The sequence below is a fragment of the Paroedura picta genome, chromosome 7, assembly GCF_049243985.1.
Source record: "Paroedura picta isolate Pp20150507F chromosome 7, Ppicta_v3.0, whole genome shotgun sequence".
NCBI lineage: Eukaryota > Metazoa > Chordata > Lepidosauria > Squamata > Gekkonidae > Paroedura > Paroedura picta.
In genome coordinates this window covers 5,680,082-5,700,194 of record NC_135375.1, presented here as the reverse complement: position 1 = coordinate 5,700,194, position 20,113 = coordinate 5,680,082, and the positions used below count along the sequence as shown (strand labels likewise).

Sequence of the window (20,113 nt, the reverse complement as noted above, 5' to 3'; positions counted from 1 at the left end):
TCTGGGGTCTGTCCCAGGGTGTACTGCCAGCCAAGCTCCAAGTCTATGAGCCTCTCTTCGGCCTCTGTGAGATGGACCCCCTTCCCCAGGCAAATTATTGGTCCCAAACCAGTTATGCAGCCAGCAATGCCGCTCCTGGCTAGACTACTCTCAGTTTAATCAACTGCCTGTAGACATCATAAAAGTTTCACAAGCCTGTTTATCGTGGGTGCCTATCTAGTCAAGAGTGACTCTTAGGTGAGGGTTGCTGTTACTGTTATTATTATTTCATTCAGGGGTTCACGGGGGGGGGGGGGATAACCTGGCTAGTTCCTGGCCGGGGGCAAGATGTTAAGTTACACCCCAGCCAAGATGTGAAGGCGAGCTTCCTGATCTCTTGCCTTCCTGCCCTGCCACAGGACCCCAGTCTTGGAGGGGTTGAGTTTCAGGCCGCTCTGCTCCTACCATCCAGCTATGGCTTCCAAACATCTGACAAATTTATCGGGGGGGGGGGGGGGAGGGGGAGGTCTGGGCGGCCATCCATCAAGCGATAGAGCTGGGTGTCAGCCACGTATTGGTGACACCCCAGCCCGTAACTCTGGACCAGAGGGTGCATAAAGATGTTGAACAATGTGGGGAAGAGAACCGCTCCTCGGGGTACTCCACAAGGGAACTGGAAGGGATGCGACAACTCTTCCCCACTGCCATCCTCTGTGTCTGGTTCCAGAGAAAGGAGAACAGCCATAGTAAGGCTGCCCCCTGAATCCCAGCTCCGTGAGACAACAGGCTAACAACTTGTGGTCGACCACTTCAAATGTGGCCGACAGATCTAAAATCACGAGGACAGCCAAACGGCCCCGATGCAGCTGGCATCAGAGATAATCCGTCAAGGCGACCGTCTTCATCCCATGGCCAGGATGGAAGCCCAACTGGTACGGATCAAGTGCCAAAGTTTCCTCCAAGAATGCCAGGAGCAGGTCCTCAGCAGCCCTTTCAACCACCTTACCCAGAAACGCAAGATGCAAAACTGGGTGGAAGTTTGCCGGGTCTTGCTGATCCAGTGATGGTTTCTTCAGTAAAGGGTGAACCATCACACGCTTCAGCACCTCTGGGAATTCCCCAGCAGTTAGGTAAAGGTTAACAATCTTTCCCAGAGGACCTCCTATCCATTTGTCACTCGTCTCAAGCAGCCAGGACAGACAGTGGTCAGGGGACTAGTGCCACCCTCACCGACCCCAGAAACTTGTCCATTTTGGTCTCAGCCGTCTGAAGCCGTCACCCCCAGAGCCAGCCAAGGGGCCTTCAGTTCCCTTTCTGTATCAATTGTGGCAGGAAGGTATCGGTGGAGCGACAAGACTTTAGCCACGAAAAAGCTCGTGAATGCTTTGCAGCCACTGTCCCATTGACTAAAATGTGGGCACCCTTTTGAGGGCATAAAGAGATATAACTGCCCTAAATAACTGGGCCAGGCGAGAGCTTGTGGATGCAAGAGAGGTGGCATAAAACAGAACCGGACCCAGAGGGTTGCGGTGGGGGAAGAGTTCTCGCATCCCTACGGACTCCCCTGTGGGGTACTGCAGGGCGCAGTCCTATCTCCCACGTTATTCAACATCTTTCTGCGCCCTCTGGCCCAGCTGGTACGGAGCTTTGGGCTGGGTTGCCACCAGTACGCTGATGACACCCAGCTCTATCTCCTCATGGACGGCCGCCCAGACTCCCCCCCGGAACCATTCGCCAGATGTTTGGAAGCAGTGACTGAATGGTTCGAGCAGAGTCGCCTGAAACTCAACCCCTCCAAGACGGAGGTCCTGTGGCTGGGAGGCAGACGGCAGGACCAGGCAGCGCGCTTACCCACCCTGGCAGGAACGCAACTTACTATCGCGCCCCAGGCCAGGAATTTGGGGGTGACCATTGATACCTCCCTGACTATGGAGGCTCAGGTCAAGAGAGTAGCGGGTCAGGCGTTTTTCTATCTTCGCCAGGCCCGACTACTAGCGCCCTACCTGTCCCCTGACCACTTGGCTACAGTGATCCATGCGACAGTCACCTCCAGAATAGATTTCTGTAACTCGCTCTACGCCGACCTACCCTTGTCTCTGATCCGGAAACTCCAGCTAGTGCAAAACGCAGCTGCTCGGGTCCTCACTGGTACACCTTGGAGGGCCCATATCCAGCCTGTGCTGAGGCAGCTGCATTGGTTGCCAATTACTGCCCGGATCAGGTTCAAGGTTCTGGTTTTGACCTTTAAGGCTATACGCGGGTTGGGACCCACATACTTGAGGGACAGCCTACCGCCCTATATCCCCCGCAGGGCTTTACGCTCAGCGGGGGAGAATCTCCTGATCGTTCCTGGCCCTAGAGAAGCGCGCCTGGCCTCGACCAGGGCCAGGGCCTTTTCGGTCCTGGCCCCTACCTGGTGGAACGAGCTCCCGGGTGAGCTGCGGGCCCTGCAGGATTTACCAGCTTTCTGCAAGGCCTGCAAGACGGAGCTCTTCCGCCAGGTTTTTGGTTGAGGCCGGGGTCAGCGAATGAGTGCCAACATTCCCCCCCCCCCCAGACTTAGCATCTCCTCCCCACCCTCCCTGCCGCTCTGATAGCAGGGGTGGGAATAATAAGTTCCGCCATGTTGCGATTGTTTTAAAGTCTTTTAATGGGTATTTTAATGGGGATAGGACTGCTGTGACCCGCCACGAGCCTACGGGGAGTGGCGGGATATAAATCCAAATAATAATAATAATAATAATAATAATAATAATAATAATAATAATAATAATAATAATAAAACTCCGATTTAGCTCCCTTCACTACCATCTCATATGCCTCCATAATCATGTGATATGATGTTCTTGTCGCCTCGTCACAAGTCCTCCTCCACACTCGCTCTAGTTGTCTCACAACCCTCTTCCTCTCCTGCAGCTCCGCCGTATACCACAGTGTCTGAAGAACTATGGATGGAGGTTCGCAGCACTGTACAAGAGGTAGCAACTAAAACCATCCCAAAGAAAAAGAAATGCAAGAAAGCCAAATAGTTGTCTGAGGGAGCTTTACAAATAGCTGATCAGAGAAGGGAAGTGAAAGGCAAGGGAGAAAGAGAAAGATACACTCAATTGAATGCAGAATTTCAGAGAATAGCTAGAAGAGATAAGAATGCATTCTTAAATGAACAGTGCAAACAAATAGATGAAAACAATAGAATAGGGAGGACCAGAGATCTCAAGAAAATTGGAAATATGAAGAGAATGTATCATGCAAAGATGGGTATGATAAAGGACCAAAATGGTTTGGACCTCACAGACCTCACAGAAGCAGAAGAGATTTTTAAAAGGTGAAAAATTATACAAAAGAACTATACAAGAGCGAGCTTAACATCCCTGATAACCACGATGGGGTAGTTACTGACCTGGAGCCAGACATCCTGGAATGTGAAGTCAAATGGGCCTTAGGAAGTCTGAGCAACAATAAAGCTAGTGGTGGTGACAGCATTCCAGTTGAACTATTTAAAATCTTAAAAGCCTTAAAAGTCGATGCAATAAAAGTGCTACACTCAATATGCCAGCAAATTTGGAAAACTCAACAGTGGCTACAGGATTGGAAAAGGTCAGTTTACATTCCAATCCCAAAGAAGGGCAATGCCAAAGAATTTTCAAACTACCACAACATTGCAGTCATTTCTCATGCTAGCACAGTTATGCTCAAAATCCTACAAGATAGGCTCCAGCAATATGTGGACTGAGAACTTCCAAAAGTACAGGCAGGATTTCAAAGAGGCAGAGGAACTAGAGATCAGACTGCCAACATACGTTGGATCATGGAGAAAGCTAGGGAGTTCCAGAAAAACATCTACTTCTGCTTCATTGACTTTGCTAAAGGCTTTGATTGTGTGGAGCACAACAAATTGTGGCAAGTCCTTAAAGAGATTGGAATACTGGAGCATCTTATCTGTCTCTTGAGAAACCTATATGCAGGTCAAGAAGCAACAGTAAGAACCGCGCATGGAATCACTGATTGGTTCAAGATTGAGAAAGGAGTTCAGCAAGGCTGTATACTGTCCCCTTGCATATTTAACTTTTATGCGGAGCACATCATGTGAAAGGCGGGGTTAGATGAGTCACTAATTGGGAACAAGATTGCAGGGAGAAATATCAACAACCTCAGGTATGCAGATGATACCACTCTAATGGCAGAAAGCAAAGAGGAAATAAAGAGCCTGTTGATGCGGGTGAAGGAGGAGAGTGCAAAAGTTGGCTTGAAATTCAACATCAAGAAAACGAAGATCATGGCATCCGGCCCTCTCAATTCCTGGCAAATAAATGGAGGTAGTGACAGATTTTATTTACCTGGGCTTCAAAGATTACTACAGATGAGGCCTGCAGCAAAGAAATTAAAAGACCTGGGGAGGAAAGCTATGGTAAATCTAGACTACATCCTAAAAAGCAGAGACATCACCCTGCCAACAAAAGTGTGTCTAGTCAAGGCCATGGTCTTCCCAGTTTCAATGCATGGCTGTGAAAGTTGGACTATAAGTCAGGCCGAGTGTCAAAGAATTGAGGTTTTTGAACTCTGGTGCTGGAGAAGACTCTTGAGAGTCTCTTGGACTGCAAGGCGGACAAACCGGTCAGTCCTAGAGGAGATCAGCCTGACTGCTCCTTAGAAGGCCAGATCCTGAAGATGAAAGTGAAATACTTTGGCCACCTCATGAGAAGGAAGGACTCCCTGGAGAAGAGCCTAATGCTGGGAGCGATTGAGGGCAGAAGAAGAAGGGGATGGCAGAGAATGAGGTGGCTGGGTGGAGTTTCTGAAGCAGTCGGTGCAAACTTAAAGACTCCTGGGAATGGTAGAGGACAAGAAGTCATGGAGGATCATTGTTCATGGGGTCGCGATGGGTCGGATACGACTTCGCACCTAACAACAACATGATGTCTTGGATGCTCTATATGCCAATTCAGTCTTGGGGCCTAAAGTGTGGTCTAAGAGAGGGGCAGCGGCATTGTGGATTGAGGTGGCTGAAATGGAGCCTCTCGCCTGACTGCTAGGTCTAGGATTCACTTCAGCAGGAGAGCGGTTTGTGACAGGGAGAAACACTCAGAGCTCTTTTCAGCATTCTTGGGAGCCAGGCGAAGGGTCATGGCACTGTGCAAAGGCTTGGGAGGATTACAGAAGCTTTCTGATCTTCTGGGTACAAACCCAAAGGAAGACCAATCCCTCCTTTTAGATTTTTTCATATAATTTTACAACAAAAAAGGAGCAAAATTTATTTAAAAATAAAAAAATAAAAGCAATTTCTTTTTATCCAGACTTTCCTCTTGACTGACTGTGACTGGCAGACCCACAGACTGAAATCTGCCCTTCCCAATTTCAGTTAATTAATTGAATCTGATTAAAGCCTTCCTGCAAACTGCAATGGATGGATGGATGGATGGATGGATGGATGGATGGATGGATGGATGGATGGATGGGATTTCTAAACCACCCCTCTCCAAAACAGGGTGGTGAGGCCCATCTCTGCTTGGACCCTTTTCAGGTTGGCAGATCCATGGTCTGTGGGTTAGCAGCGAAAGGCAGCTCCATCCATTCATGCACAGACTTCTCTGTGGGACTTCAGAAAACATGGAGATGATGGAAAGAAGCTTGCCCAAGAGCCAGCCCTGATCTAGGCCTTCTTGTCTTCAAGTAATAAACCCTGAGTCCTGTCAACCCTTGGACTTGCCATGCCCTGAGCTGTCTGAAGCCTCCCCGGGAGGAAAGGTCACTTACACTGGAGAAAGCCACTTCAAAAGATGACTAGATCAGCTCCACTGGCATTCCCCATTCAGCCATGGTCTGATTCCCCCCTTACCTTGATAGTCTTGACCAGGTTAGCGGTGCTGTTGGCCACCTCCTTGGCCGACTGAACAAACTGGCGCTTGGCCACAGGGTTGGCTGTGTGGGACGAGGCCAGGCGGCAGGTGTTGCAGAGGGCAGAGGTGTGCTTGGCCACTATGGTGGCAGCCGATAAGACCTGTGTAGAGGAGTACGGGGCAACTTCAGCCATCTCAGCCAAGGCATATAGGCACTACTCACTAGGGAGATGGCGCAGAGGTCACATGCTTTCTTTCCACACCAGGACCCACAGTTGGCCGACCCTCTTCCACCAGCTCAACCCTTTCCACTGGTCTATGCAGGAGGCCTCTGTCCAGCCAGGCTGGAAAGGTCTTCTTAAGAGCTCCACACCCTGTCCCAATGCATCTTGGGGAGCTGGCATCTCTGGGCTGTACCTGCCTCCCTCTATCAACCCAAGGAGGCCTGTGATTTGTCCTAAGAGCCCAGGCAGCAGCAGGGCGCCCCTCCAGCTGCCAGAGGACAGATGGCTTTAGCTGAGCCACTCTGAAAGGCATGCTGCCCTGCTTACCCTGAAGGCTGTCACCTACCTGTGACTGCGTGCAAGCAGGGTCAATAAGGTTCTGACAGGCCATCTGGATGGCTTGGTTAGCTCTTGCAAACTGGGTGGGGTCCACCAGGCCTTGCTGGCCGGCCTGGCTGTTGGGATCAGAGACGCCAACCAGGTAGGCTGCCTGGGAGAAAGGTGGAGAGCAGAACTTGTAGGAACAGCCCCAGAGGAGTGGCTGGGCTCTGGGGATGGGACAGCCTTTTCCCCAGCCCGAGTGCTGAGCTTGGCATCCCTGCTTCCCTTTCAAGGTATGTCCTTGGAAGAGTGAGGAGGCTGTACAGGGTAGGCTTCTGGCCATCTCACCTGGGCAGCTGCTTCAGTGAAGCCACAGAGGGCCTTGGAGGCAGTGCTAATAGAGTCCCCAAACTCAGGCAACTTGCTGTTCTTTGCATTTTGGGAAATGCCAGCCATTGCTTCTCCCAGGACCTACAGGAGGCAGAAAGGTAGCTGCTAGATGGAAGCAGCAGCACCAGCAACAGCGGCAGCAGCAGCGGAACAGGCCCCGGAGAACTCTAGCGGGTCCCATGCCCCCAGCCATCCCCTCAAGTTTTCAGAGCAATCACAGCGTCCAGCAGCCAGACCTTCGTGCAAACTCCTGAGTCCACCCTGCAGGCCCAGAGAGCAGCCAACGCCTCACCTTGGAGTTCTCCATGACGCTCTCCAAGCAGTTGAAGTAGGACATGTCATTGACTGCCTGGGTGGGATTCTCCAGGAGCTCTCGCACGGTCTGTCAAAGGGGAGAAGTGAACCTGGGGTCACTCCTGCTCTGTCCCTGCACCCCACTCCCCTGTGGGCCCCACTCCCCTCGCTGGCTTTCAGCTGCCTGCCACTCCCTGGTGATGGTGGCCCAGCCTCTCCTGGGAGCACACACTCACCTCCAGCTCCCGCAGGGCATTGGCACACTCCTTCTGGCCAGGGGCTTGCTGGGTACACATAGTGATCAGCTGATTGATGCTGTCGGTCACTGCCCTGCAAAGACAGAGAGTGTCCTGGGAGGAGCCCCTCTCTTACCCTGGACAGAAGCTCCTGCAGGGAAGCCGTGAAGTCACCACCCCAGGCAACCACATGGGCACTGGAGCAGCCCCCCGCCCTCCCTTCCCCCCGCCTCCCAGTGCTGGGACAGAGCCCTACCGTGCAGCCGCAGCCAGCTGATTCTTGAGGGTGGGGGCAGCAGGATCTGCAGAAAGGGCTTTGGCTGCCAGCAGGAGCTTGCTGGACGACATGGAAATGCTCCTCAGGTTCGACACCACCTGGGTCTGGGCCTCCTTGGACTGTGGAGGGGTTGGAGGTGGAAAAGGGGGTTGAGAAGTTCAGTGTCCAGCAGGAACCCAGATGCTGACAGGTGTAAGCAGCCCACTGGCTTCCCAGAGGCTCCTCCAGCATCCCTGTTCCTGGCTGGGCTGTCAGTGGTTCTGGCCTGCTGCTCCAGCCACATAGGCAAGAGGAACACTCAAGTTCCTTTCATAAGAAACGTCAGAAATGCTCATGTTTTCTAGCTCAGAAATTAAAAAACCTAATTAATGACTCAATCCTAACAAACTGAGAGAAGCCTCCAATGATTCCGTGAAAGTAATTCCTGCCAGCTATCAATTTCTTCATAAACAGGAACAACTGAGCGCTCTCTGCCCAGACCATGTCCTACCCCAGAGATCCCAGGCAAGAATTTCTGGGCACAGGAACCAAAATCCTTCCCCAGCGAGGAGAGGAAGAGGGTCTCAAAGGTCCCAGGAAAAGAAAAATAATCACTTCCTGGGATTTCCTCTCTTTTTAATTGTCATGTCCACCTGGCCACTGCAATCATAGAATCACAGAATCATAGAATTGGAAGGGGCCATACAGGCCATCTAGTCCAACCCTCTGCTCAACGCAGGATCAGCCCTAAGCATCCTAAAGCATCCAAGAAAAGTGTGTATCCAACCTTTGCTTGAAGACTGCCAGTGATCCCCTTGCACTGGGAAAGGAGGTCCCCAAACCCATGGGTGTGTTTCCCAGCCAAAACACCTTGAAGGTAATTCTAGGAGGTTGGGAGCTGGAGGGCACCTTGCACCGGCTCAAGTATTTAAAAGGGTGCTATCATGATGATGATGATGATCAGCCCTAAGCATCCTAAAGCATCCAACATAAAAGCATCCTACAAAACAATTACCCATCTAACCCACACATGACAGCGGCGGCACTCCCAGGAAGGAGACCAGGGATCATTGCAAATATAGCGCTGAGAGGGGAAGGGGGCCCAATCTTCCAAAGGAGGCGCCAGCCTCAACCAAAGGCCTGGTGGAAAAGCTCCGTTTTACAGGCCCTGCGGAAAGCTGGTAAAATCCCGCAGGGCCCGCAGCTCTTCCGGGAGCTCATTCCACCAGGTGAGGGCTAGGACCGAAAAGGCTCTGGCCCTGATCGAGGCCAGACGCACCTCCCGATGCAGCAGAGTTGTTCTCTCTTGCCCCAGAGGGACGGACCAGAACCAATGAGATAAAATTCATTCAAAAGAAATTCCGTCTAAACATCCGGAAGAAGTTCCTGACAGAGCAGTTTCTCAGTGGAACAGGTTTCCTCGGGAGGAGGTGGGTCTTTGGAGATTTTTACACAGAGGCTGGATAGCCATCTGATGGAGAGGCTGATTCTGTAAAGGCTTAAGGGGGTGGCAGGCTACAGTGGATGAGTGACAGGGTTGTGAGTGTCCTGCATAGTGCAGGGGGTTGGACTAGATGACCCAGAAGGTCTCTTCCAACTCTATCATTCTATGATTCTATGGTCCCGCTGTCTGAGTGAGCAAGGGCTATGGGTAGGGCAGCTCCCAGGGCTGGGCAATCTAGAGGCCTCTCTCCCTCCCTGCTGCCCACCTGCATCTCCAAGCCCTGACCCAGGGAACTCACTGCAGTTGGCCCCAGACTCAGGCCATGAGCTGCTGGGCACACTCTGGCCTTCTACCATTCACCCACCCTGTCCAGTGCACCAGAGCAGTGGGGACCGGGACCAGTCCGTGGATCAGTCAGTACCGGGCCGCAGCTCCTTCTTGTCCTCCTCCCCGGCTGCTGCCTCAGGGATGCCCTGACACACTGCTGCCGGCTCACCTTTGGTGCTCTCCAGCAGCCGCCATGGCTGGGGCTCCCCCTCAGGCTGGCACTGAGCAGCTGCTGCTGGCAGTGCCCCCTAGTGGGCAGTGGGAAGTTAGGGGTGCTGGCGGGAAAGCAAGCAGAGCAGGGGCTCAGGCAGCGGCGATGTCCCTCAGCAAAAGACTACCCCCCCCCGGGCCTCAGTAAAATTGTCAAGCATTGACCAGTCCCCAGTGATAAAAAGGTTGGGGACCACTGCACCAGAGGGCCTTGCAATGGGATGCAAACAGGCCTGCCCAAGCCAGCCCACGGAATCAGCTCCTCCCTCCTCCGGGGAATCCACTTGCATGGTTCAGCTTATGTACTCTTCCCCTGCGACACACGGTGGGGGGGAGGCTCCCTATGACCCTCCCCCTCCTCCGAACACACTACTTCCCCTCTCCCCCAGCTCTTACCGGGGACTGCCCAGCCATCTCCACACCAGCTTGCAGGAATTCGTTGAAGTCTTGTCCAAACTTGCCAGAGGCCTTGGCCAGGTCCTGGGGGGTCCCACGTGACGCCTGCACCAGCTCATTGGCAGACTGGTTCAGCCCCGCTGCGGCCCGGTTCAGATGGCTCTGCGCTTCTTGGAAGTTCTTGTTGCTGGGCGGGAACTAGGAGCCAAAAGCAAGAGTCAGTTTCAGCAGGAAGGCAAGCCATTCTATGGAGGCACAGAGTTGGGACCACTGTGCTGCCCACGGAACCATTTGGTGTGCGTGGCCTCCCCCCACCGCCCGCCAGATGTTCCACATTACAGTGCCTGTGCCAAATGTGGCAGCAGCTCCGTCAGTCTGTGGCTGACTCATGATGACCCTTCGTGGGACTTTCGAGGCAGGAGGTGTTCAGAGGGGACTTGCTGCAGCCTGCCTCAGTATTGCAACCTGCCAAATACGATTCACAGCCCACCCTATTTAGTTATGAAGACCTGACAATATCGGGCCAGCCTCGGCCATCCCCTCCCTTCGCTAGGTTGATCCAGTTATGCCGCACACACGCCCCCGGCCCACAGAAGGCATTGCCTACAACAAACACCCACTGCTCTAATGTTCCAAGCCGTCCAAGCTCACAAATTCCTGTAATTCACATGTTGGTCAGAGACACTGGCGACCTTGGTTTGAAGAAGGCAGGATAGAGATAAGAACACAAGAGAAGCCCTACTAGAAGATACCAAAGGACCCTCTGGCCCAGCCTCTTCTTTCCACAGAGGGTGGCCACTGGCCCCAGCAGGCCCACAATGGGAGCATGATGGCTAAGGACCAGGAGAAGACCAATCTCGATCCTAGGGAGCTGTCTTCTACTGTGCTGGTCCCCAACCACCGGGCCGCGAAGGCCCCGGCACTGGGCTGTGGCTCCCTCTCCCTGCCCCCCCTCCCCCCCCTGCAGTGAGAAACTTCCCAGGCCACAAGCAAATCGGCCGCCAAAGGATCAGCCCTTGCGGCCCAGCAAGCTTCTTTTTGCGGGGAGCGGGGGGGGGGGCGGGAGGGAAGCGCAGCTGCCAGCACAAACGTGCATGCACGGCACGTCCGCGCATGCCGGTTTGCACCATGTGCGGCCGCAAATGTGCATGTGCGGACCTGCCGCGCATGCGCAAAATTTATAAACTACTTTCAAAGTAGTTTTGAAAAGTAGCGGCGGCCATGGTGGCGTGGCAGCGGCGCGGGAAGGGGTTGGTAGGCAGAGGGGGGGTATTTAGCGGTGGGTGGGTGCATGCATGGGTGTGTATGTGTGTGTGTTGTGGTTGAAGGGGCGGCAGGGTGGGAAGGGGTGTGGTGGGCGAGGGGGATTATCGAGGGGTGGGTGCTTGTGTGTGTGTGGGTGCATGTGTGTTCCGGTGGGAGCGGTGGCGGTGGCAGCGGAGGCGGAAGGGGTGTGGAGGGCGAGGGGGGGTATGTAGCGGTGGGTGGGAAGGGGCTTGAGGGGTAGGGTCGTGGGAAGGGTCGTCGTGGGAAGGGGCGTGAGGGGGAGGGGGTAGTCTGTGTTGTTTGGGAGCATTGGGGGGGGGCGGGAAAGGAGCAGGGACACCGTGTCTTCGACGTGGCATCCCTGCTCCTGTCCTGAAGGCAAGGGGAAGGTGCCGGGAGGACTCACAGTGTAGGAAGGCGGCTAGTTTTTCCGCGCAGCGAGTCCCCTGGCAGGTGAGGCCAGGCTAAGCAGCCAATGGGGAGCCACTTTGGCTGCTGGGCCCTGGATGGACACTCGGAGGCCCTCCGAGTTTTTATCCTGGACAGGACCCGCCCTAACTCCTCCCAGACAGCCCTTACCCTTTTATTTAATCCGCTCCGTATGATCGGTTTAAAGATATGTTAAACAACACAGGCCCCAGGACAGCTCCTTGGGGTACTCCACTTGTCATTCTTCTCCAAGAAGATGCTGAACCATTAACAAGTACCCTCTGGGTATGATTTGTCAACCAGTTATTGATCCACCTGACAGAATTAGGATGCATACCGCATTTCCCCAACTTGTGAACAAGAATATTTCTTGGTGATTTTGCAACTTAACTGAGAGCTGAAGCACTTTTCCACTATCAGTGAACTCAGTTTGCTTCAAGCTACTTTCTGTTTGGACAGTGAATTGAAACAGTTGTAGGAAAGTTAGATTGCTTTTTAATAGAAGAGTTGGTTTTTATACCCTGTATTTTCACTGCCCGAAGGAATCTCAAAATGGCTGACAATCGCCTCCCCTTCCTCTCCCCACAACAGAGACCCTGTGAAGTAGGTGGGGCTGAGAGAGCTCTGACAGCACTGCTCTATGAATACAGCTCTAGCAGGGCTGTGATTAGGTCAAGGTCATCCAGCTGGCTGCATGTGGATGAGTGGGGAATCAAACCTGGCACACCAGATTAGAAGTCACCACTCTTAACCACTGGAACAGTCTTCCTTGGGAGGTGGTGGGTTCTCCATCTTTAGAGATTTTTAAACAGAGCCATCTGACGCAGAGGCTGATTCTGTGAAGGTTCAAGGGGGCAGCAGGTTACAGTGGATGAGCGATAGTGTTGTGAATGACTTGCATAGTACAGAGGGTTGGGCTAGATGACCCAAGAGGTCCCTCCCAACTCTATGACTCTATGATTCACAACTAAGAGTTGAGATTGGCCTTCTTATCTTGCTATATCAGATGACTCTTATATGCACCTGCTGATTGGCTTCTTTCCATTTACCGTATTTGCCGGCGTATAAGGCGACTGGGCGTATAAGACGACCCCCCAACATTTCCACTCAAAATATAGAATTTGTCACCATTGCACGGCCGAAGCGCGACCGTGGCGCCTCCAGACCGCCCCTGCATCTCCCTGTGACCGGCGCTAGTGTGCAAGTGCGAGCTCTGTGTAAACAAGGGGCGGGCTGGAGCGCCGTTGCTTCCCGCCGAGCAGAACGGGCCGGTCACGCCGAAAAGGCTGGCACCCCTGTCTCACTGCTGACGCTCACCGCAGCCACGCTGATGACCCGCCGCGCTGGCTACCGCACGATCCTGGATGGTATGTAGAATGAAGTGGGCAGGCATCGGGAGGCCACTCTGGGCACCAGACGAGCATCGGGAGGCCACTGTGGGCAGCTCTGCCTATCCCAACTGAAAAGCACCCGGCGTACAGGACGACCCCCCCACTTGGAGGCATGTTTTTCAGGGGGGGGGGAAGTAGTCTTATACGCCAGCAAATGCTGTATGTGGCTTATCTCACATGTTGTTATGAACCAATCTAGATAATAATCACCTAACAGTGATTATTTAGAAATTCAGAAAAAGATAGGTTTGATACTTTTCTATGAATATGTACTTCTGTGACAAATCACACATATTTATTGGGCTGGAAGTCTCAGAAGAATAGGTGAGGTGATTTGGCAGGGAACTTGGGCTGAATCCTGATTTGCTATAATATTAAATCATGCTTAGTGCTTTGATAATTTCAGCATTTATCTTCACAGTAATTGTAGGGTTACCCTTTTTCTGTCTTGCTCAATGAAAACAACAACATATATTCTCAATAAATGATAAATCGCAAATCTCCCTTGGAGAGATAAATTCCAGAGACCTCTGCTGTCAACTGCCTGGCAGAGGCACGGTCTTTGGGAGTGTTTTGGGTGACAGGCTTCAGGAGGGGACTGCTCAGCACTCTGCTGCCTGACCGTGTTGGAGATGCTGCTAAGGATGGCATCCTCCTGCTGGATTAGCTCAACCAGGGTCTGATCCTGGCACAGCTGCCCCATCTACAATTGCAAGCGCTGCCACAGTTGAGTTGGGGCAGGTCTCCACACACCCACTTAAACTCTTCCCATCTCCCCTGCCTTGCTCCCAAGAAAAACACTCACGGAGTCAGCCAGGAGCCTTTTGCTGGCCTCGCCCACAGTGCGGATGGCGGCGTCCACATCCCTCTGCCCAGGCAGGCAGTTCACACAGCGGTTCAGGGCCTGGGACACAGCTTTGGCCACCTGCCGGAGGAACCGAAAGCCAGTCAGGCCGCTTTCTCAGCCTGGGAGGCTCCTGCCATCCCCTGCCCCCACCTCAAGAGCAGAAAGCAGGGAAGGGGGCAGGACGAGAGTCCCAGCAGGAGGCTGGGGAGGGGGTTCACCTGTGCCAAACGCTGCTGGCTCTCGGGATCCCCTGGCTTTGCCACAGCCTTGCGGGCCTCCTCAATGAGGTTGCCAGCCTTGTCCATCACGTCCTTTGCACACTCCAACATGGCCGCCTGCGCCTGAGGATCCTCAGTGTTGGCTGCAACACCCCGTGCTGCCTGGCTCAGGGAGCGCAGCGCATGGGCCACATCTCGGGCTGCGAGCCCTGCGGGAAAGAGAGGGCCAGTTCAGCCCCCCACAATGGACGAAGGCACAAAGGAAGAGGCGGAGGAGAACCCGGAGGTCCCTTCCAACTCTAGGATTTTAGGAGATAGGGAAGGCAGACTGAAGCAGAATTTGCTAGCAGAATTTAGAGAAACACCCCCCCCTGTTGCCAGCTGGTAGCGGAGAGACAGGCAGGTCACCCATGGCTGGGGTGGCTGCTGGGACACCCCAGGGAGGATCCGTACCTGTGTAGTTCTCGTTGCCCTGGGCAACCTCTCCCAACAGCTGGGCGATGGCAGAGCTCACAGCTTTGGTGCTGTTCCCAAGATCCTGGGCGCTCTTCTCCATCTGCAGCAGAAGTGAAGTCCGTGAAAGACACCCTGTCCACCCCCAGAGAGCCACGCCCCCGTTTGGAGCCCAAGCCTCTCCCTGCCACTCACGGTCTCTCCTGGCAGCGGCTTCAGCTTGCCCTCCTGCACAGCTGCCTTGGCTTCTTGCAGGTCTCGCTCCAGGCTCTGCACCAGGCTGAGGGCAGAATCGATCTCCAGGGGTCCGCAGGCCTCCTGGGCCTTCCAAAAAGAGAGAGAGAGACTCCGTCGCTACAGCTCAAGCCCCCTCCTGTGCCCGAGGCCATACGGCTCTCTTCCCTCCTGATGTGGGAGACTGTACCTTCTGTGCTGCTGTGCGGAGCTCAGCTAGAGCCGCTGCCAGGTTCTTGGCACACTGGCTAAGCTGCATAGCAGAAGCCTGGTCCGAAATGGTGGGCACGGTGGCCTTGGCCGCTGCAACCATCTTCCCGCCAGGCTACAAGTGGAGAGAGAAAGCTGCTGTGGCACACCCAGGCAGCGAGCACAACCTGGCAGTCGCATGCTGCCCAACCCCTCAGGGGGCCCTCCTGACCTGCAAGAAACTCTGGCTGGCAGCGATGAGTGACAGCTGAGCGCTGGGACTGTCAGGCTGGGCCTGGCTGCCACGCACACCTTGCACCAGCATTGGGATCTGGTCAGCCACCACCTACAACCAGGCACAAGGGAAGTGGGGTTAGAGGTCTGCTTCTGTGAACCAATCGGAGCTGCCTCAACTCCCAGCCGGCTGGCTCCGGTCTTGCCCCTTCTCATGGAGCCCCTTCCCCCAGCTGCTGTGCTGAGGCCCTTCTTGAGGAATGGGCCCGAGGAGACCTGGTCTCACAGGTCAGCTCAGCCAGGGAGCTGGTCATGGGATGCTGCCCCACAGCTGACTCCACTTCATGGGGCTGCTGCAATCATCTCTTGCCTTTCTCATGCTGGCCGGCTACAAATCAGGCAAGGGAGGGCATCAACCCTGGACTAGGGGGACGCTCCCTGCTCTGATCCAGCAGGGCTTGACTCATGTTGCAAAGTAAGTGGGAGACAGGGAGGACACCTGCACCTCCCACCCTCTGCCGCTCGCTTACCTTACAGCTCTGCACCAGCTGCTGCTGGGCAGAAGGGTTCTTATTGGCTGTTGCTGCATGCTGTGCAGCTGCAATGGTCTGGGTGGCAGCCGCTGCCGCCTGCTTTGCTGCATGCTAGGGAAAGGAAGTGACGAGAAAGGGTGAGGGGGGGGCACCCCAAGCTGAAGACCCAGCGACCTGGTGGCTGCTGGCCAGGGGGAAGAGGGCCCTGCAAAGGGAGGCCTTGCTCATTCCCTGAGCTTTGGGCCCAACCCTCACCTCCAGCCTGTGCACCAACTTCTTTTTGATGGCATTCTGGGCCGCGGCATTGGTGGCCATCCGGAGACCCTCTGCTGCCTCCCGGAGCCGCTGCTGCTGCTCCTCACTGTCTGGATGGGCTGCAGCCCCCTGGGGAACAGTGGTCAGGAAGCTGCCAGTCAGAACTGCATCTGCCATCCTTCCTTCCGCAGCACTACAGTTGTGCTCAGCCACACCATCAGGGCTTGAGCCAGACCCAGCTGCACCGCAAGCAAAGGCAATTGGCTCTGCTTTGCCAGGTCTTCTGCTGACAGCTTTACCCAAGTGTTTTTCAGTGGCATTGAGAGCCACGAGGAAAGCCATTTTGGACTATAGACTACTTCCTCCAATGAGCGAGCATTTATGAAACAGAAAGGCCTGAGAACTCCCACTCCCAAGTCACAGCTTGCCCAGGACAGTCTGGCTCAGGAGAACAGCTCTCCTCCTGGAGCACAGACTAGAGGAGGGGACCCAAGACACACAGGCCTCAAGGCCCTTTCTGGCATGGGCCCCTCCCCCCCACCCCAGTCTCCTGCCTTGCAGTGCCTGACCTTTGCTGCCTCCACCATCTTGGCAGTGGCATCAGCCAGAATCTTCGCAGCACTCAGTAGCTTCCGTGAGTTCTCGAGGTCTGTTTCCCCTTCGGCATCAGCCTTGATGGCGTTCACCAGATCAGAGGTTGCCTGGGCCAGGATGCGTGCCTGACGCACCATTTCCCCTGGAGAAGGAGAGCAAGAAGAAGAGAAGAACAGCCGCCCACTTGTCCAGCATCCCATCTTACACAGTGGCCAATCAGTTCTTCTGGGGACCAAAAGGCACAGAGGCCAAGGCCTTCCCTGGTTCTAGAATCTGGTTCTAGGATTCAGAGGTTTACTGCTTCTGAATGTTCTCTTTAGTCACCATGGCCAGTAGCAACTGATAGACACCTCCTCCCTGAGTCTGTGTAATCGTCTTTTCAAGTTATCTATGCCTGCAGCCACTGAATCCTAGAATCTTAGAGTGGGAAGGGTCCATACAGGCCATCAAGTCCCATCCCCTGTTCAATGCAGGATCAACCTGACGTCCTCTGGCAGAGAGAGGAGTGGCCCAGGGCGCTCTAGGCTCAGCATCACGCGTGGGGCTATGTGGCTCCAAAATCTCCCAACTCCAAATAGGACTTTCCAAATCCTGCAGCCCGTGGCCTCCTAGCTGACCAGCCACTGTTCCCTTGCAAGAGAAAGGGCTGGGGCTTGGTAGAGCATCTCCCATGGGAGGCAGATGTTCCCAGGTTCAAACCTTGGCAGCATCTCCAGTTGAAAGGACCAGGCAGGAGTTGATGGGTAAGACCTTTCTCTTCTGAGGCCCTAGAGAGTTGCTGTCAGTCTGAGTAGATTAGACTGACTGTGAGGGCCTGATTCACATGTCCAGGTTTGAGAGGGTGTCAGCCACTGCCAGAGAATCCTGGTTCCCACAGCAGCAGCGCAGGAGCTCACCTGCATCCCCCATGGAGCTGAAGATGTTCTCCGTGACGTTGAGGATGGTGTCCGTGGCCTGGTCATAACGCCCAATTGGTTGACCGCCTGTGGCATGCTGCTTGATGTGTTCCAGGAGGTCATTGAGGGCTTGTGTCACAGCTGTGGCTGCCACCCCCACTTGCTTCAGCAGCTGCTGGTCATCCGTGGCAGCCTGAGAGGCATCCATGCAGCTCTCCACAGACTTGGCCACCAGCTTCCCAGCCTCAATGAGCTGCTCCTGACACACAGGCGAGCTGATTGTTGGAGCCACCACCTGCCAGGGAGGAGAGCGACAAGCTGAAAGGTAGCCTGATTTGCCCTCTCTCAGCACAGACCCCCTGAGACTCAGAACAGTCTTCATCAAGAGGCCTATCCCTTGGGTGGCTGGGGACTTGTTTGCTCCAAGTCCCCAGCAGGCCTGATCTACCCCACGCAGACCTGTGGCATGGCACCACAGGCAGCCCAGGGGCATTCGGTCAAAGAACCCCAACTAGGCAAGGATGCCAAAAGCTGTCTGCAACTCACCTTGGTACAAGCCACGAGCTGGGAGGTGGACAGCGCACACTGTGTGGCTGCAGCAATCACCTGGGTCTGCAGCGCTGAGTCCTCAGTCTTCTGAGCCACGTTTTTGGCCTTCAAGACCAAGGCTGCTGCAGCGCTGGCCACAGCCTTGGCCAGCTGCATCAGCATGTCCTGGGAGGGGAAGGGAAGACAAAAAGTCAGGCCTGTAGATGTGGCAGATACAGGTTGCCATTCTGAAGGGAAATAGGAGCCCTCCACGGCTAAGAGAACAGCAAAAGCTCCTCATCATGGCCACTCCACCCCCCGCCCACTGCCCCGTTGCTTGGATCCAGCTATACTTACACAGACCCTGAGATTTCTCCAGCCACCACCATCGCCAGCCTCAATCACATACCTCAAGACTGCTGCCGCACACCAAGCCCATCACCAAGATCAAGCACCAGCAGCCAGCCTGGCCTCCAGGTGGAGCTGTGGGCTGGGTTCAAATCCTGCTGCTGCTGCTGCTGCCATAACAGAGCTTACTGTGCAGCTGAAACACTGGCCAGCAACTGACAGATCCATTGCTCCGTTCACATAGTGGGGGGGGGGGGGCTTGAACTTTTCAGGGAGCAGCCAGCCTTGAGCCCCTGGAGCTGCTTGAGATGAGTCAGACCCCGCCTGTCTACTCGGAGTGACAATGGCACTCCTAGGCTGGGGACTTTCACATCACCTGTTGCCAGACCCATTTTAAGTGGAACTAAACCAGGTCTAGCAGGTGCTTCTTGTCCCTCCCACAAGGGCCAGGCAGGGCTCTCTGGCGCCTGAGCCACAGTTTGGCAGAATGCATAGCCCTCCCTGCAGAGATGCCTGCGGTTGGACTAAGCATCTCGTTAATGCGCAGTTTCCTGCCTGGTGAGACATTTATTTATACTTATACCACCACTCTTGGGAGGACCGTCTCGTGGCGGTTCACAATAAAACAGGTCACAATGTTACAATATAAAAATCCCTAAAATCCCCATACAACAAATAGACAGACGGCATCATAATCGGAGTCTCCGTCCTCCTAAAAACCCTAAAATCCCTCTAATGGTTTACAACTCAGGTGCTTCCTACCACAGGGGACATCCCATTTCTGTGCCCCAGCAGGGAAGGACTTATTACACCAACTGAAAGAAACACATTCTGATCATCAGCCAATGGGGCCAGGGAGACACAATGGACCCCCCCCCCTTCACACACAGCTCCCGCCCTTTCCACTGGCTCTGGGCTGAGTCCCTGGTGGGTGGGGGCAGGCAGGCAGGCACACCCTGCTGAGCTCTCTGGCAGCCAGACCCATAGTGGATAGGTTGCTGGCAGCTGTGAGGACCACCCACCACTTGCCCCCTAGACCCTGCTTGTGAAAGGATGCGGCGAGAGGGTTGGAGGACCACTCTGGGAGACAGTTTCTTAGGCCAGGGATTTTCCCAGAGGGCCCAAAGGAAGCAGTGGTTAGGCTGACCTGCCTCAATCCAGCTGGCAACAGAGGTCATCTGTGAGAGTGGCCAAGGCCGTTTACACCGCGAGACCAGGCCAAAAGCCAGATTGGAATGGATCCAGGACCAAAGTTTCCTCTAGGTGTGCCAGCAGTTAGTCTGCAGCTGCCTACTCTTTCACCTTACCCAAAAACACATTATGTGAAATGGGGAAGTAGTTGGCAGGATCCTGAAGTCCTGGAAAGGGCCTGACAAGGAAGCATACCTTCCCAGTCTTGACAGGGTGCAGCTCTCTGCTGCACAGACTGTCCAGAACTTGGAGGTGATCCCCCTTAACAATGGAGGCCCAGGTCACAAAAATAGCTTGCCTAGCTTTCTTCCATGTTTGCCAAGCCAAACTACTAGAGCCCTCTCAGGCCCCAGAACAACTAGCCACAGTGATCCATGTGATGGTCACCTGCAGATTGGACTTCTGTAACTTGCTCTATGCAGGCCTACCCTTATCCAGAAAATGCAATTGGTACAAAATGTGGCAGCCCGGGTTCTGACTAGGATCCTTCGGAAGGCTCAAATTCTACCTGTCCTCTAACAGCTGCACTGGTTACCAATTACATTCCAGGTCAAGTTTAAGGTGCTGTTTTTGACCTTTAACGCTATATGTGT

General features: G+C 54.3%; 1 protein-coding gene across 5 annotated transcripts in view; it reads right to left on the bottom strand.

Annotated features, from left to right (window-relative positions):
- The window catches only part of TLN1 (talin 1), an 86,150-nt gene that overhangs the window by 19,685 nt on the left and 46,352 nt on the right, over positions 1 to 20,113 (bottom strand). For all 5 annotated transcript variants that reach the window (XM_077346657.1, XM_077346659.1, XM_077346660.1 and 2 more), the window contains 18 exons: positions 18,000 to 18,167; positions 17,454 to 17,748; positions 16,533 to 16,699; positions 15,964 to 16,092; positions 15,706 to 15,819; positions 15,174 to 15,287; positions 14,943 to 15,077; positions 14,714 to 14,842; positions 14,519 to 14,621; positions 14,066 to 14,274; positions 13,806 to 13,925; positions 9,915 to 10,112; positions 7,538 to 7,677; positions 7,282 to 7,375; positions 7,044 to 7,133; positions 6,710 to 6,832; positions 6,387 to 6,530; positions 5,816 to 5,977 (listed from right to left, as the gene is read on the bottom strand). In XM_077346657.1, the coding sequence (XP_077202772.1) occupies positions 5,816 to 5,977; positions 6,387 to 6,530; positions 6,710 to 6,832; positions 7,044 to 7,133; positions 7,282 to 7,375; positions 7,538 to 7,677; positions 9,915 to 10,112; positions 13,806 to 13,925; positions 14,066 to 14,274; positions 14,519 to 14,621; positions 14,714 to 14,842; positions 14,943 to 15,077; positions 15,174 to 15,287; positions 15,706 to 15,819; positions 15,964 to 16,092; positions 16,533 to 16,699; positions 17,454 to 17,748; positions 18,000 to 18,167 (2,634 nt within the window). The remainder of the gene's footprint in view (positions 1 to 5,815; positions 5,978 to 6,386; positions 6,531 to 6,709; positions 6,833 to 7,043; positions 7,134 to 7,281; positions 7,376 to 7,537; positions 7,678 to 9,914; positions 10,113 to 13,805; positions 13,926 to 14,065; positions 14,275 to 14,518; positions 14,622 to 14,713; positions 14,843 to 14,942; positions 15,078 to 15,173; positions 15,288 to 15,705; positions 15,820 to 15,963; positions 16,093 to 16,532; positions 16,700 to 17,453; positions 17,749 to 17,999; positions 18,168 to 20,113) is intronic.